Raw genomic sequence first — 16,213 nt, forward strand, 5'->3', positions numbered from 1 at the left:
AGAGTCATGTTCTCTTGTCCATTTCCAGGAAAAATAAATTCTATATAATTTAAACAACGTAGCTTTTAAAAAAATCATTCAAACATGAGAATTACTTTGTTTCTGTCTGGCTGTGACAACAATCTCTTATGACAGTGTCTTATTCAGGGATAGCAACAGAATATTTTTAAAATACCTTTTAACATTTCACTATCAGTTAAAAATAACAACTGAATTCTTGAACAATGCAGAAAGCATTGTGTAAATTGTGGAATATTCCTGCTTTTTAAATCATTGGAAATCCCATACCCTGAAATGCAGTGTATGTGGGCCGGGTCACAACTGCTACCACATTTTAGTGGTGCGTTCAGGTGTGTTGGAAGTTTTTTTTTTAAAAAAAAAAAAAAGAAAAAAAGAAAAAAAAAAGAAAAAATGGAATCTGTACAATCATTTCCAAGTCAATACTCATTTGTTAACCAGTTTGACCCCATGAATAAGAGTTTTCAGTGTTAGAAAAGACTGGTTTGTGTATGGGTCCATATTATTTCCCCTTCCTCTGTGACTGTTGATGAGCAGATCTAGTTTGCCTCCTAGATACAGGAAGAGCTGGAGAAGCATTCATGCAACTGCAGGTAAACTTCACAGAACAACATTACAATAAAGCTTCCCTTGGGCTACTTAAGGCCTTCCAGCAGTGGGTTTTCTAGCTGAAAAAGGCAGATCTGTATAGAAACTAAAAATTTAAGTTCTTTTTAGAGATTCAGAAGAATGTCTACTGTGTGCACTTGCTATCAATATAAGGAGCTTACTAGTTTCTAGCCTGGAGTAAGAACATTCATGTGTGACACAGTATACATCTAAGAAAAATTTCACAGCTGCTGCTGCCAAGTTTTATGGAAAGAAAAATTCAAAAAAGTTAATCTTAACTAAACCATCACACTGAATTACCATTGCACTTAGGTGCTGCTGACTTTAAATTAAATTTAATTTTTAAAGTCTTCATGGAAGTTAAAACATGGAGAAGATTAATTTCAGATCATCTCATCTACATAAATAAGGAACTCTCTCTAAGTTACTATAAGAAGGCTCTGAAATCTGTATAGACTTACAGGTACCAGTATATTATAACTGTCCCAGTTAGTATAAATGTAAGTTATGCTTCGTCCAAAAAAAATGTGTATGTTTCTTAACTTTATTAAAATGATCTCTGAACATGTGTTAGTTAACTGCTATTTTCATTAGCAAAAAGCCAAACAGTACTTGATTGCTCTGTGAATATTGCTGAGGTATTTAATCTAACTGACCCAGTACGACACTTGAGATACAGCAGGGCTAGAGTCCATTCAAGTGCTGTCAGTTTGCGATGAGCCAGCTGGTTTTCAGAAAAATAAGAACACCCTCTAGCCTCCTGGAGAGTACTGGGTAGCAACTGCATGGCAGATACCTTTGTTCCTTGTTACTCGCCTAAAGCAGACATTTCAAAATACTGCCAGGGAGATTTCTTTGTCAGAAGTCAGGCCCTCATGAGACGAAATTCACCTTTTCATTGATTTCCAGACCAAAATATTCCTGGCAAATTCTGGTAACCTTTTATAGTCCACTTCTGAGCATCTTAGTGTTTCTTTGATGCTTATTTCACTCTTGTCTCAGTTAAATCAGAAGGAGTGTGACCAACTAAAAACTGCCCATATTCTTAGATGCCATTGGAAATATGTTGGAAAACTCCAGGACTTTCCCCAAAATTGTTTTCAGTTCTAGCTAATAAGGTCTTCAAAATCTCATAAGATTTCAATTTAAGGATTGAAAATACATTTCTGTTTATTTTTTTAAGAGAAGGGAAAACTTAAAATTGTCTGAATGCTTTTCAGTGAGATAGATAATTTATTAAGATTTGAGCTGCTGAGGCTGCAGTGATGTCCCCACAGGCACACATGATTTAGTGGGGTAAAAAAACAATCGAAGAACATTTTTTTTCGGTACTGGGGAAGCGTGTAAAGGATGGTACTCTAGCAAGTTCATGTGTGAGTCCCTCAGCAGATCAAAGGCAAAACAGTGATTTAGTCATAGAAATATATTGTGATAACAGCCAAGTGTCTTAAATTTGGCCAGGTCTGGATTACAGTGGGGAATATGGAAAACAGAAGTCCTACTGCAAATGGCTTAGAGTCTAAGGCAGTCAAAAGAGAAAATACTATTAAGATAGCATGGGAGAAAAAAATCCAGACTTAGTCTATGTAGCTATGAACATCCAAAATGCATTGTGAAGAGAAGTCAGCATTAACAGATTAAGTGAATGTTTTCTGTGGCCAGATTTTCAAAAATTCCTTTATTGCCAGCTGTCTTTGAGAATGGTGGGATTAAGAGATGCTCTCTGACATCTGACAGAGAGTATTCTATTTTATTTTCCCAGGAATTTATATGGCAAAAAAAAAATGTTTGTCTTAGGGAAAAAAATTTTAATCAAGAAAGTCTTTTGGGAAAAGATGTTGCCTTTCCACCACTCATTAGCTGAATTTGGCTTTGCAGTTGAAATATGATCTGCATTTATTAGTGGGTGTAATCCTAGTGTTTTGAGTGCATGTTGGGGGTTTTCTTAAACTTTGGTGTAATAAAACATCTGCACTTTTGTTTAGTACAGTCCATTGTTTTTCATGTTCCCAGTAGTATTTTCTTAAGGTTTGTTTTGTCTTTTAAAACACCAAAACCAACAATTAGCATCAGGATTATTTAAAAGAGACTATTAAGAATGGCCGGCCTGGCTTTCCAGGTTGGATCAGCTGCTACGCATTAGCCTGCTGCTTAAGTGTCTGTTGGCTATGATGGCATTAATGGCTAAGTTTGGATTTTGTTCAGCTGGATGATTCCTCCCTGAGTATATGGTATTTGGTTTTGGACTCAGGATTTTTCTAAGAATATAGCAAGAGTTTTAATTATGATGATTTTATTGGGGGAAGTTTGCTCATATGAGACGTGTCTGTCTCAAAGAGACTTCAGTGTAGCTGTGAAGATGATTGGGCTGCTGCCATTCTTCTCTTTCTTTTGTAATTCAGACATGTATACTTTTAACAGTTTATAGTGCAATTTGCATTTAGTATAAGAGCCCCATGCTGTCTGTGATCTGTGTGGCGTTTGGAGTGGATCCCAGCTGCTACAATGAAGATGATCCATTGCTCATTTCCCAACACTCACCTTAAACATTTTCAGCATGGGTCTGAACACACAGTTTCAAAAGTGGCCAAGTGTTGAGGTGTAGATATGTGCTACACCTACTGCTCCCTCGTGTGAATTTCAGCCAAGGCAAGTTAGTTGCCTTTTCAGGCACTTAAAATTGGATGGTCTCAAATGTATTTTGGGGTTTTTTTTTTCCCTTTCAATGCCATTAATCAGCTTCTGCTTAGTGGCAACTGTACTAATTTGACCTGAGTTTCACTGATACAGGTGAACAGAGAATTTAGAACTTGTAGACAAAAGAGACGGTACTGAAGGGTCTTTTGTCAAGAGCACACAGGTATTTGGTCGAGCACATAGGTATTTGGTCGGGATCAAAGCAGAGGACTAGAACACAATCACATATAATTGATCAGATACGAAAATATAAGTATTAAGTATCCTTAAATGATATGCTAATCTGTTTATATTGTAGCAGGAGAGACTGCCTGTGGGATTTCTGCTGGAAGAGGTAAAATGAGTGTACTTGAATACTCTTTGAGACCTGGGAAAAGAGATACTTAAAAGTCAAAATTTAAATTAAGCTAAAAAGAGGGTCTGAAGCTAGCAACTGCAGGATCTGCAAAACATGTTTTAAATCTTATTGTCTGTTAGATGCAGTGTAGAGCGTTTCACATTCCTTGGCAAGATTCCCCATAGGTCTCTTACTGCGATGATTTTTTTTATATAGTTATATTCAAAAGAAGATGGGAGACAGGGAAGGGCATGAGTCATTCCTTGTGCCTCCACTCATTCTTGAGCTTGCATCTCAGGATTCCTGTACCCTTTTCTTAATATACATGTGCCTCTTAATATCCCGTGCCATCCCTTGTAGCCCCTCTGCAAGCTCTGCTATTCTGAAAGGGACAGAGGAGCACGAGTTCCCAAGGAAAAACAATAGTTTTTCGCCACTTGTTTGGCACTGCAACCTAAGAGCCAACCTCTGAGGAAGAGCACAGATTTGGATGTGTTTAGTACCTCCTTCTGCATTTTTCCAGGTGGACCAGGCTCTGACACCTGCCTGTCTACTGCAGATCAATTCTGTCTGTGCCAAATGAGGGTGAGCATCTGCTAGTCTGAATCCCAGAGAGTGACAGCTCAGCTGTGTCATAAGAAGGTACAATGCCTATCAGTTTGGAACTCGCAGGAAGTTTAAAAAAAAACAAAAAAAAAAAGTCAGTCATACATTGGTTGGAAGCATCACACTTGTAAAACTGCGGCAACTCCTTTTTGGTTCCGTCTAGAGCCTGTCAGGAGAGTAGATGTTGCAGTTTCAGTTGCAGGTAGTAAATTAGAAGTCGATAATACAATATTCAAACACTTTGGAACCCTATTACTGTTATTCAGAAATAGTAAGGTTTTAATAACATCATGTGGAAGGTGGTGTTTCAAATTAGAAAGGAAAGACTTTCTCAGGAAATCTTAATGGATTGAGCTGATAATGTGCTGAGCACTTGTTAAAACATGTTGAAATCCATGCGTATAATAAATACAAGCACGAAGGGAAGGTTTTTGTTATCTCAGCGAGGTCTTGAGATTAGAATGTCACAAAACTGTGAGTTTGTCATGATTTAGACAGAACTGAGGGAGGGAAGGGTTTGATGGGTTTGAGAGGCTTTTAATCTTTTTCAAGTGTTTTGAAACATCTTCACAATTGTCATTAGGAGTGCAGCACATCACAAACTTTCTGTGGCATTGGCAGTCTGAAGCCTTTGTAGCTGTGCTGTCTGGAGCTTGTGAAAAAAAGCAGCTTTGCCCACATATTACCAAGAATTATCAAGCATTTTTCTAAACCATGTCCTTTTTTTATTGCATAGAAATAACAGAAAAACCTGTAAAGACAAAGTACAGTGTCCAATACAGACTGCTGTACTTTTTCTTCCTGAAAATTCAGATAAAGGCCTAGAAATGGTTCTTCAGAGCAGACCTCAGTGCAGATGTGCAGGAGCACTCAAGAGCAGAGGTGGAGGTAAAGGGAGGTCCTACCCAGCAAGGTGTCTTTCAATTTTAGGAGGATTTAGAGAGAGAAGCTCACTGTTTTGTGACAGGCATGCTCAGTTGCCTTGAAATTTTACTACAGTTTGCACCTCAGCCATTGAAAAATAGCACTGTGTGATAAATATTTTGGACTACAGTTACACAAAATCAGGTATCATCATTTGCTTCATAAATATGTCTATTACAGCCTTCCCACGTCAGTTTTGAGGACATGATCATCTCTTTCCAGCTTGCAGAGGGTTGATTTCTGCATCTCTAAACCAGGAGCTATTACAAATGTGAATGTTTGGCATTCTTACACTCTGGGCAGAGAGAGTAAGTGTGCACTAGCCCATGAGGTTGGGAAAGATATGAGCAAAGCTCATTCAGCTGCGCCTGCATCTCTGGTCTCCAGAGTTTCCCGTGGCATGCATTTCATGAATTTTAATTTGAGTGTCATGATTTTCATTGAATTCAAACCAGACCTGAGTGGGTGCACATCTGAAGAGCCACTTCAGTAGTAGTTTTAGCAAGGGAAGTTGCAGGTTTTCCTTATGGGCTCCCTTTCCTAGTGTTTTGTCAAGTCCCAGAGAACCTGCAGTTTGGCAGGAGGAGAGTGCAGGGCCATTATGGAGGAATGAGGAAGGAAACTATGGTGTCTTCAGTATCAGACTGACACCAATGCATTTTCCAGTTCATCCAGTATGGTAGGAGCAGCCTTCTGCAGAAACAGAAAAGGAAGTTGCATCCACAGCCAAGTTACAAGGGAGGTGTCCATGTAAGGTTAGCGTGGATCCTTTACATATAGAAACATCTTTGGCTAATTCTACAATTCCTTATCCTTCTGCACCTTTGCTGAAGGGAATCTGAAACCTGGAAGGATGAGCAAGCACTCATTTGGGTCAGGAAGCACATGAGACTAAAGCACAAAGAGGAATGTAGATGCCTTATTAATATTCTTCCATCCCAATTCTCCCTTCTCTCCTCACCATCTCTTCTGGTTACCTTCCCTGTGAAAGGCCATGTGAGCAGCCAGACCAGACTGCTTCCCAGGTCACAGGAAAGTTTGGCGAGTGGGGGGCATGCATGTGTGGCAACAGAGCAACTTCTGTTCAGCTCCCCGAACTCTATTCAAGCCTCTGGGGAGATTTTGGAGTTTCCTGTGGAGGACAGATTCTTTCCCCAAATGTTTTGCAAGACAGCCCTGACACAATCACTGTAGAGGGTATTTCTTAACTATTTGGCAGGGAATCAAGACCAGGAGGTGACCCAGAGGTTAAGATTTGCTGTATGAGTGAAATATTTCCTTTGTTGAGGAAAACACTTGCATGTGGTTTGTGGTGGGCATTAATTCAAGGTAGCTATGCCAGGGAGACATTTGGTGTCCTTGGAAAACTTACTCGTATTTTGAAGTGTATGTACACGCTCAGGAATGCATTTCAGAGCAGCTCTGTGCAATAATCTGGTTTGTAGAGACTTTGAACAAATTAAAAATCCCCTACTCTCAGTAATCCAGGACATGGGTATTGTAATGATAAGGGGGCTTCTCATCAAGGGCTACCCAAATCTCACCAGTTTCACTTCAGAGTGTCATGAAAAGTTGTCGGTTTAATTCCGTAACACTCAGTTTCATGTGATCCTAAAACATCAAGGCGCAAATGGCTGCTAAACTGAAGTTTTACCTAGAATCACGCAGAGGTCTCTGTGACTATGAGTTAGCCTGCATTTGATTAAAGCTTGGGGATATTCCACGTGTGGGTGGAGCATTGCCAGTTTGTGAATATCTTGCATTTGGAAAAAATCTTGAACCAAACGTAGATTTTCATTGCTTTGGAGTTGAGTGCAAATGTTTCGAGACTGTGGTTTGTTTTTTCTGATGCTTGTACGACTGAAATTACTCAGACTACATCTGGATTCATGTTGGACTAAATGAAACTTGAGGATTAAGGCTTACATCTCTGTACTGCAGTCCCTTATGGAGCTTTGCACGAGTCTCAGTGCCTTAACTGGGGCTTCTGACAGCTGCTGCTGTATGTGCTGAAACTCCTAATCTCCAAGTAACTACTTAAACACGCAGTGAAACTCTGGGTTCTAATTTGACTTATTTCTAATTGGCTCAGGAGAGGAAAAAGAGGCAGCAGTCAAAAAGGCACAGGTTTTTTTCTCTTCGGACAGTGGTTATATTCAGATGTTCATTTTTGCTGCTTCTGATTTGGAAATTTTCAAAGGCCTTCTTTCCCAAAACCTCGGGAGGAGAGGACAGTAATCATCTCTGCTTTACAGAGTTTACAGTTTAGTAAGTCACTAGTTCAACTTCTGTGTGTGTGCGCCCGAGCACAGCATAGAGCAGTAGTGTCAGAAGGCCGCCTCTGCAAATAAAAAGGAATTAATAACAGATGAACAAACAACTGCTTGCTCTATCTTTTCCTGATATTTTGCATGCCATTTAGTTTGTGATGAAAGCAGCAAGAATTTGCATCTCTAGGTTTGCTTATTGCTTCCAAACAAGTAGCCTTTTATTTATTTATTTGTTTGTTTATTGATTTATTTATTGTGTGGTGATGAAGCTTTTCATATGCTAAATAAAGCAACAGGGAACCTTAGACCCAGGCATGTAAAGATTTCCACAGATAGGACATTTGCCTTCAAAGTCAAATCCACTTTAAACTGTTGCTCAATATGAAATTGTAAGAGTAAATTTAACCAAGCAGCATGACGCTTTCATTTTTTTCCCACAGTTTCTGGCCCTGAGAGACCAGTCTATCCCTTTTCTTGCTTCCATGCCCTATGACTTATCATAGAGCAAGGACAGCAGAGGTAATGTGGTTTCATGGTATTGGTATGGAGGAAAACACCACCTTAATCCCGTACTGGATATAAGGAGTCTGATTTTCATCTCGTGTTCTGGTGTAAATTGTGGTTAGCTTTGTTTGACCCAGCTGAACTGCTCTCCTCTGTACAAGGTAAATAGTCCCCAGATTTACTCTGAATTTCAATGCAGAAGGTACAGCTTAGTGCTTCTGTGACTCAACTGTCTTATTTAGAAATCACCATTTCCTATCAAGGCAAAAGATAATCTTATGAGATTCTCAAGACCTATATTATGGCCTGCTGGCTTCACTGAGATTCAATGGAAGCGAGCCAACAGGCTCTAAAGCAAGCCTCATTGGAGTCAAATGAGCTCCACAAATTCTATTCATACCCCTGAATAAGAGGTAGATATGTCTTCACAAGGACCCAGGTTCCTTCTGTGGCTTCTGGCAGTTCAGCTTGTGAAAATCTGCATGGATCTCTGGTAACTGAAAGGATAAAGGAAAAGCAATTTGCATATCCTCATTGAATACAGAGACCAGCATTCATTTACAATACAAAGCAGTATAAACCTAGGTAATTAATGCAAATGAAAACTCTAAAAAGACAAAATTAATTGGTGAATTTTAATTACAAAGTTGTATTATGACACAGTAGCCAGCCGTGGGTCTCACTTGGTTTTCTGTATTTAATAGTATTGTCTTTCATCCACACTGGGGTGAAGAAAACCGTTGGAGTCGATTTTTCTCAGACCTGCTATGTTGTCATGAAACTTGTATGCTCTAGCAGAAAAGCGTCTGCACAGAGCGAAAGGCAGGTCTGTGTCTGCAGTGTGGGCTGCAGGCTCCATGCTATGGCATGATTGGATAAGTCTTCTCATTTATTTGTTGTTCTGTTCCTGTTTTCTTGTTTACCTTCATTTCATTTTTGTTTTCAGTTGACATGTGGTCAGTAGGGTGCATCATGGGAGAAATGATTAAAGGTGCTGTGTTGTTTCCTGGCACTGATCGTATCCTTCTTAGCAGCTGTTTTGGCCCCAGTAGGTACCTGCAACCCTTTCCCCTCCATCCCCTTCCCACTAGACTAGTGCTGACATACATTTGTACTGTATCCAAAGAGCTGGGTTAAGTCCCACTTCAAAATCCTTGCAAGCCAAAATGTCAATAAACCATTATTGCCTCTCAGTGAAAGTCTTAGGTGGAAACCGCAGCGAGTATAGTGTAAGGAGATGGAAAACAATGTCCTACATGGTTCATCAGAATCGCTTTCTGAGGCCAGTGACCACTTGGTTTTAGTTTTGTTGTTATAAATGTGTCTTTGTTAATTGGGGGGGGGCGGATGTTTCATAAATGTCAGGGGGTTTTAAGTTCAGGTTGTAGCATGGTAGGCACAAGTCTCTGTTTACCTCAGGATGGTGTGTGAGAGGTTCTGCACTTTAGGAAGAAGGTATGATTACCTAACTTGGACGTGGCTTTTAGAAATGCTTATTTCTTTGCTTACTTGCTCTGCAAGTGGTAGTGAAGTACGAAATGGCTTCAGTTTGGGAATGACTTCTGCTTCCCAAGACAAAAATTATCACTTGACTTTGTAGCAATTTGTTGGCTCAAAAGGCTGGGAATTTTCTTGGAAACTGTTGTAGTGGACTTCAGTCTGTCATCCTTTATTTAAGTACATGTAGCTATTATGTGAAAGCAGCATGTATTCTTGACATCAACAAGAAGTGATTTATAGATAAATGCATTAAATCAGTTCACAAATGGTCCAAGCAGACTAGGTATATGTACATTTTCCTTAGAGACCATTTTGCATTCAGGAGTGAGGCAGCCATAATTCTTACTTTATTTGATGCTTTAATAAAGCTTTGATATATATATATACACACACACACACACACACTCTCTATTATTTATCAGATTGTGAAAGTGATTTCTTCTTGTGCACAACAGCAACTGAGCTCCCTGCTTGCTTGGTCTAACTCCAGTGATTGATTCATGGTCTGTAGGATTACACAAATGAGAAATGGAGATGAAAACTGTGTACAAGTTTTCCTTGTAATTTAAATCCTGTACTTAGATGACAGAGGAGTTTCCAGGCATTATTAATTTTTGTCTAACTTTCTCTGAACATGTATGTGTGTACACTTAGATATATGTCTGTGTGTACCCATACTTACTAATTCAGTTTAGCATTTCACTTTCGGCCTCATTCACACTTTAAAGGGTTTAATATTTTGATTAAAAAGTGAAAAAAGTAACATCTGAAGAGCATTAAAGAAATGAAAGTAGGCAATGATTATCATTAATATTTTCACAGCTTTGTCTAGTAAGATTCTGATTTGTGTTTTGTCCAAAATGCTGGATGATCATACGCATACTGAAATGAAAGCTAAAACTCCCATGAGTTTTCACATGATCTGGAGCATAGCTCACCATGTGAAAGTAAACCTTTCCTTGCTGTGTGTTAATGTAACTCATTAGCACCTATTTGTGCTCCATGAAGATTTGGCCCAGGCTGTGCTTGTGTTCTCTGTGAATGTGGAGTGAGAAATTTAAGTGTGGGGGTTAGTGTAGTTCAGTGTTGTAGTCAGAACTGGTTTTATGTTAATAACTTAACATTTTTAAGATATCATTTAAAGAAATCCCCAAGTAAGTACAAGAAGAACTGAACACGTCCTATATAGCACTTCAAAAACTGGTTTCTTTGACACAGCTGCATACTTGTTAAAAAGAAATCACGCAAAGCCTCTATAATTAAACCATTATGTGCTGTTTATTATTGCAGTAACCCCACAGAAACTGGCATTGCCAGCTGCTGATTTGTTTGGGATTATTCTCTAATTGAGTTCACATTCTTCATTTGTATTTATAATACGTTGCTAAATTTGCAGTGCGCTTTATGTACCGCTCTGCTTTTATTCTGCTGTTCCATGAGTGTCTATTCTGTGAACAGAGAACGATGCTGTTGCTTTCTTTTAGGGCGCTGAGCACCCCTCCTCAAAGCCGCCTCTTCTCCAAATCCATCCTTCCCCACCTCTCCCCTGCTGCTGAGCAGCTGCTGGCAGGGGTTTGGTGATTCTCATTCCTGTGCCTGTCTGTGCAGCTGAAAACCAGTCAGTAAGTTGCAAGGGCAGACCCAGTCTGCTGAGACTGATGGCCTCATGGCATCTTCTTCCTTAAGTCTGTGTAGAAAATGCCTAGCGTTTCTGTAGAAAAAGATTATTTCTTCAGATGTGTGATGGAGTTGGGCAGCTGTATAATTCCATCAGCAGGGACTATGAGCTCTAAGAGCTTGAGGGGGGAGCATACTTAAGGATGTAGTTAAGTGTAGAAGGAGCAAGAGTAATTAGAAATCTGTTTCTTTTAAAAAGAAACCAAAAGCTTCCTCTTCAACATAAAATGGGTGTAAAATGGGTTAAGACTGGCAGTGTACCAGAATTTGTTATCAGCATTTTTTTTCTTCACAGGCAGTGCTTCATTTCACAACCACACTGTGATTTGAAGAGTACTTAATACTAATTTGTGTCCATTTTTATGCATAAATAACTGTGAAAAGCAGTTTTGAAACTGAAAGATTGAATATTCATGAGAAATGCACTGTCAGTCATATATTTGACTACAAAATTTACTATTTGCCATTTTCCAACAGTTAAGGAGTACAGGTCATTTGATGTTGTTTCTGCTTACAGAACTAAATGGTCCGTTCAGCTAACTGGAACAACGTCTGTAGCAAAACAGAGTCATCTTACATGGTTGTGGAAAATTCACAAGCAGAAACATAGGAGGTGCCTTTGCGTAAGTGTGGAGTGGAGTGCTTAGCTAGGCTGCAGCTCTGTTCCACTCCTGCAATCCACTTGAATTCACTGAAATTGCTTGGGTGGAGTTGAGAACAGAATCCACCTCTATTCTTTTTTTAAACTCCCAATTGTGAGTGAATGCGTGAATGAACGCTTTGTATTGTCCAAAATCCCCTGGGTCTTTACTGATCCTTGAAATGTTACTATTTCTCTACCATTTTTGGTGTATGCATGTGATACAGTTAATTGTGAGATAAAGCTCTTTTTTTTTTTTTAATGTTCTATGAAGCTTCTTTTCAAGGTTGACAGCAGTAGTTCTGCTTAGAGAGGAACTATTATCATGAAGCTTGGATATACTGATGCCTCGAGCAAGGAGAAAACAGCAACATGGTTTGTTGTGTTGCCTCAGGAGCAATTTGGAAAGCTGACTGTACCTGTGAGTTGACTCTTGTTCCGTGTGGTGTTCTCAAAATTTTATGACAGAAACAGTTACTCCTTTCTCACCACTGCATAAATGATCTGAAGGAGTTAAGAAGGTGCCTTAGTCCTCTGGTGAGCTGTGAAAGTGGTAGTTATACATGGATTTTAAATTTTTTTTTTTAATCTGCTGAATGCATTTTGGGCAGCCAAGGAAGAACGCGCCTTTAAATTCTGTATTTGGGAATGCGTACAGAGAGACAAGTATATACTCAGTAGAGATATGTAAGGTTGGCGTAACGTCAGCTTCTCTTAGTATAAATCACAGATGGCCATACAAGCTATCACTTACAGAGCCTTATTCTACAACTGCAATCGTGTTATTCACGTCACAGAGATTGGGGTATAGGGTTTTTATGCACAGTTTTACAGTTCATTTAGAAGGTATTTAACAATGCTAATGTTCATAGGCTGCCTCCTAGGCAATCCTGCGCTGTAATATCTGGACTATCCACTAAGTGCTGATTTGCATGCTGCTGTGTAAGCAAAGATGCTCAGCAACTGAATGAAGAGCCAGCTAAAAACAAAATAGTTGAAAATTTTAGTGGAGCTGTCATCCTAGATATGCATCCAAAGGCTTAATGACAGCTACACAACCAACACTGCTATCTTCTAACATCCAAATTATCAATGGTAATCTTTTGAAGTAATTTTATTTCTGTGCTACATGTTCTTTTTATTATCACCACATGTTCTATTATAGCATATAAATAGCAACTACTATTCTTAAAGTTGCAAACCACTTTCTGTTACCATCTAATTTTTACAAATGCCACATTCTTCTCAAAGTGTTCACCTTGGCACAGAAAATGCGCTACACTTGCTGTCTTGTCAGATACTGGTGTTTTCAATTTATTTTGTGCGTGTTTTGTAAACCGTGTTGACATCAGTATGTAAATTATGGGACTGTGGAAAAAATAAGTATCTGACACTGATGTCTCCCACAGTGAAGCTGGTTAGCTTGGTTTTTATTAACAGATTTATTTTTTTTAAAAAAAGGTCCAATTTAAAAAATGAAAATGGGTTGAGCTATCAAGTTTACAGTTGGTGTGACAATTTGGTGTTGGGGAGGGAAATACACAGAGCAGCTCATAGTAATTATTCTAACTTTGACAAGTTAGGCGCATAAAAAACTTGTACCTGAAGCAACGGAGTCAGTTTTTTTTGGTGGAGCATGCACATTTAAGGAGAAAACTTTCAGAAGGATGGTTCCCTTAAGATTTTGAGATTGAAAAGAGATGAACTTTACCCTGTCTGTTATGAAGGAAGAGCTCTGTGTCCATTTTGTTTTCATTGTGCCTCCCTTAACAAAAGCAAGATTTGACATGCCCTGGTCCTACCCATCTCCGGAAGCACTTTTAGCCAGAAAAAGCAAAGCCTGCTCCAGTGCAGTAAAGCTACTGCAGATGTGCTGCTTAATAGGTGAAGAAAGTGGAGTCCTGTATGCTGGGCAGGGAAGCATGATTCCCCACCATCACCACCACCGTCCAGTGTAACTCCAAAAGCTCTGTTATAAACAGGCATTTTGGCAGAATTACTTGTGTTTTCCACATCACAGTCCACAGCATTCAAAAGATACGCATTTTAGAACTATTTTCTTAAATAAGTTTCTTTGCTGTAATTTTGGCCATCTTAATGTTAGTAAAAATGCCACAGTGTTAGTGCCAGGGACAAACTAATAAATCCAGGTTAGATCCTTTCTTCTGTCTTAAGTCATACAGATGCTATTGTGTATAGTTGACACATTTTCCTTGATCCTGTTTGGGGCAAGGGATAGCAGAGGTGATTCAAAGCAGACATTTCATCATCTTCCAGAGTTTTGGGTTATAATTTTTCCGACTTCCAGTCTGTCCAACATTTGCTTAATTTCAAGGGGAAAAACAGGGTCTTCTGTTAGGAGAAGTTTTTCTTCTTTAAGTTTTTCTCACTCAAATACCGGTTAATCTTTTTTGGCTTGGGAAATTTCTGTCAGTTACGTGATCATTAATTGGTAGTACCGTTTTTTCAGTCGGTGTGCAAATAACTTCTATAGTCACAATCACTGATAGGTTAATGTAACCTACAGCAGGTTTTGATTCACATTAGGACTGTTCTATAGTAACATTTGTTTTCTTCAGAATTGCTGAAGCTAATTCTGGCTGCCAGCTAGAGAAAGCTGCTTCTCTTTGCTTCAAAAAGTAGACCTCAGAATTTTTTCAAAACTTTTTTTTTAATCTCATACTGTGACGGGTACAACCTCTTATCATCAGGTGCACCACAGATGCATTACAACCAGTGACTGTATAAAACTTAACAATGAAATGGAGCCAGATCAGTGTTCAGCAAGAACATCGTTACATTCTTGCACATTTTCATGTATTGGACCTCAGAATACAATCCAGTGCTTGTAAGGCCTAGGTAAGTGGAGAAACAATACTAGAGAGAAAATGTGTTTATCCATCTGATTGAAAAAGGGTCAGTCTCCACCTGCTCTCGTGGGGCATGGTTTTGCTATTGCTATTATTAGGACAAAAACAGATCCTGAGTGCTCCATCATGTCAATTTGTGTGTGTGTGTATAGATATATATAAAGACCAAATGAATAAATTTTGCTTAAGGGTTTTGGCAGAATTTGAGCAACATAACTCAGAAATAATATAGTAAAGAAGCATAATTATCCATTCAGATCATTTAGTTACTCAAAACCAGTCCCTGAAGTTGCTACGATGTAAAGCCTGACATTTTTGGCCCTTGGTGCAAGCCAGGGCCACAAAAGCTCCAGTGCTGTCCTCCTGCAAATCAAGGCTAGTCAAGGAGTGGAACATGGTGGCTCTGCCAGCTCCCTTGGCTTTGGCTGTCGTCTTTGTGCTGATGACTCATGAAGCTTCTTCCATCTCTTACAATCTTCCAGTCATGGGTGGTGGCCTGCTTGGCTGTCGTCTCTTAGTGAGAGCCTTTCTGTCAGCTTAGAAGAAATGTCTGCAGCAGGCACTGGCCCTGAGGTTTCTCCTTTTCCCCTCTCCATCACTGTTGACACTGGTTCCTCCATGTAGGCCCTATTCAGGGATATTTTTTTACTCTTTTCCCTTATCACACACATCCAGAGCATCTTACTACATCTTCCCGCTCAACATGTCCAAGTCCCACAACATTCTGTAATCCCAAAGACCCCTCTCTTTTTTGCCTTCATTAAATGCCTGAGAGATCATTAACCTGCTCTGTACAAGCGTAAGCTTCTGACGTCTGCTTTGAAGCAAGTCCTGTATTTGGCCCTCCCTGTTTATCAAATGGCCTTCACTCAATCTGCACAGGAAATGCTTCCAGTGATGCTTTTGTAGCTTGGCTTTCTCACCCATTTATCTTCTCTTGGCACAACTAACAGCACCTTCATTTCTGTATTCTCTGTTCTTCTCTGCAAAGCATTTACACACTCTATATTTTCAAGTTACTCAGAAAGATCTGCTTCTGAAATAGTCCAGCCAGCAAACAATAAGATGTGTTAACTTGAATACAAGTTTAAAATGTCAAAACACTTTATTTTCTAACAAAATGTTTAATTAAATATTCAAGCTCCTCTTTGAGCAGCTATAGTCATGGATAACTTTATTGTTGTTGCAATTCTTTAGTTTTCTGTTGAGAAAAAGATATTTTTCATGGACAGCACAAGATACATACAATCTATGGAGTGTGTGTGTGGGAGGGGTTGTTTTACATACATCTTTGTTTTAGTTTAAAAAATGAAAGTTATGCAGAAAAATCTTTACAGATTCACTGTAATTCACCGAAAATGCTATGTTTCCATTTCCCTAAACTAAAACACTTTTTTAAAAATCTGAAATTGCTACTGCACCAAAGAGCTGCTTTTTGCCTGACTTTATCTTTTTTCTCTTCTTATCTTCCTTCTGTTGACCTGATTTCTCTCTTAGATTGTGAGGAGCTGTCTTTAGTATTTGAGGAAACTTCTCCACACTTACGACACTCATGACAATA

At 39.1% G+C, this 16,213-nt stretch overlaps 1 protein-coding gene across 5 annotated transcripts in view; it reads left to right on the forward strand.

Annotated features, from left to right (window-relative positions):
• Positions 1–16,213, forward strand: part of MAPK10 (mitogen-activated protein kinase 10) — an 82,383-nt gene that overhangs the window by 40,943 nt on the left and 25,227 nt on the right. For 2 of the 5 annotated variants that reach the window (XM_068402677.1, XM_068402679.1), the window contains one exon: positions 8,912–8,983. The exons of the other annotated variants lie outside the window; for them this stretch is intronic. In XM_068402677.1, coding sequence (XP_068258778.1) covers positions 8,912–8,983 — 72 coding nt within the window. The remainder of the gene's footprint in view (positions 1–8,911; positions 8,984–16,213) is intronic. 5 annotated transcript variants of the gene reach the window in all.

The sequence above is a fragment of the Nyctibius grandis genome, chromosome 6 (assembly GCF_013368605.1).
Source record: "Nyctibius grandis isolate bNycGra1 chromosome 6, bNycGra1.pri, whole genome shotgun sequence".
Classification (NCBI taxonomy): domain Eukaryota; kingdom Metazoa; phylum Chordata; class Aves; order Nyctibiiformes; family Nyctibiidae; genus Nyctibius; species Nyctibius grandis.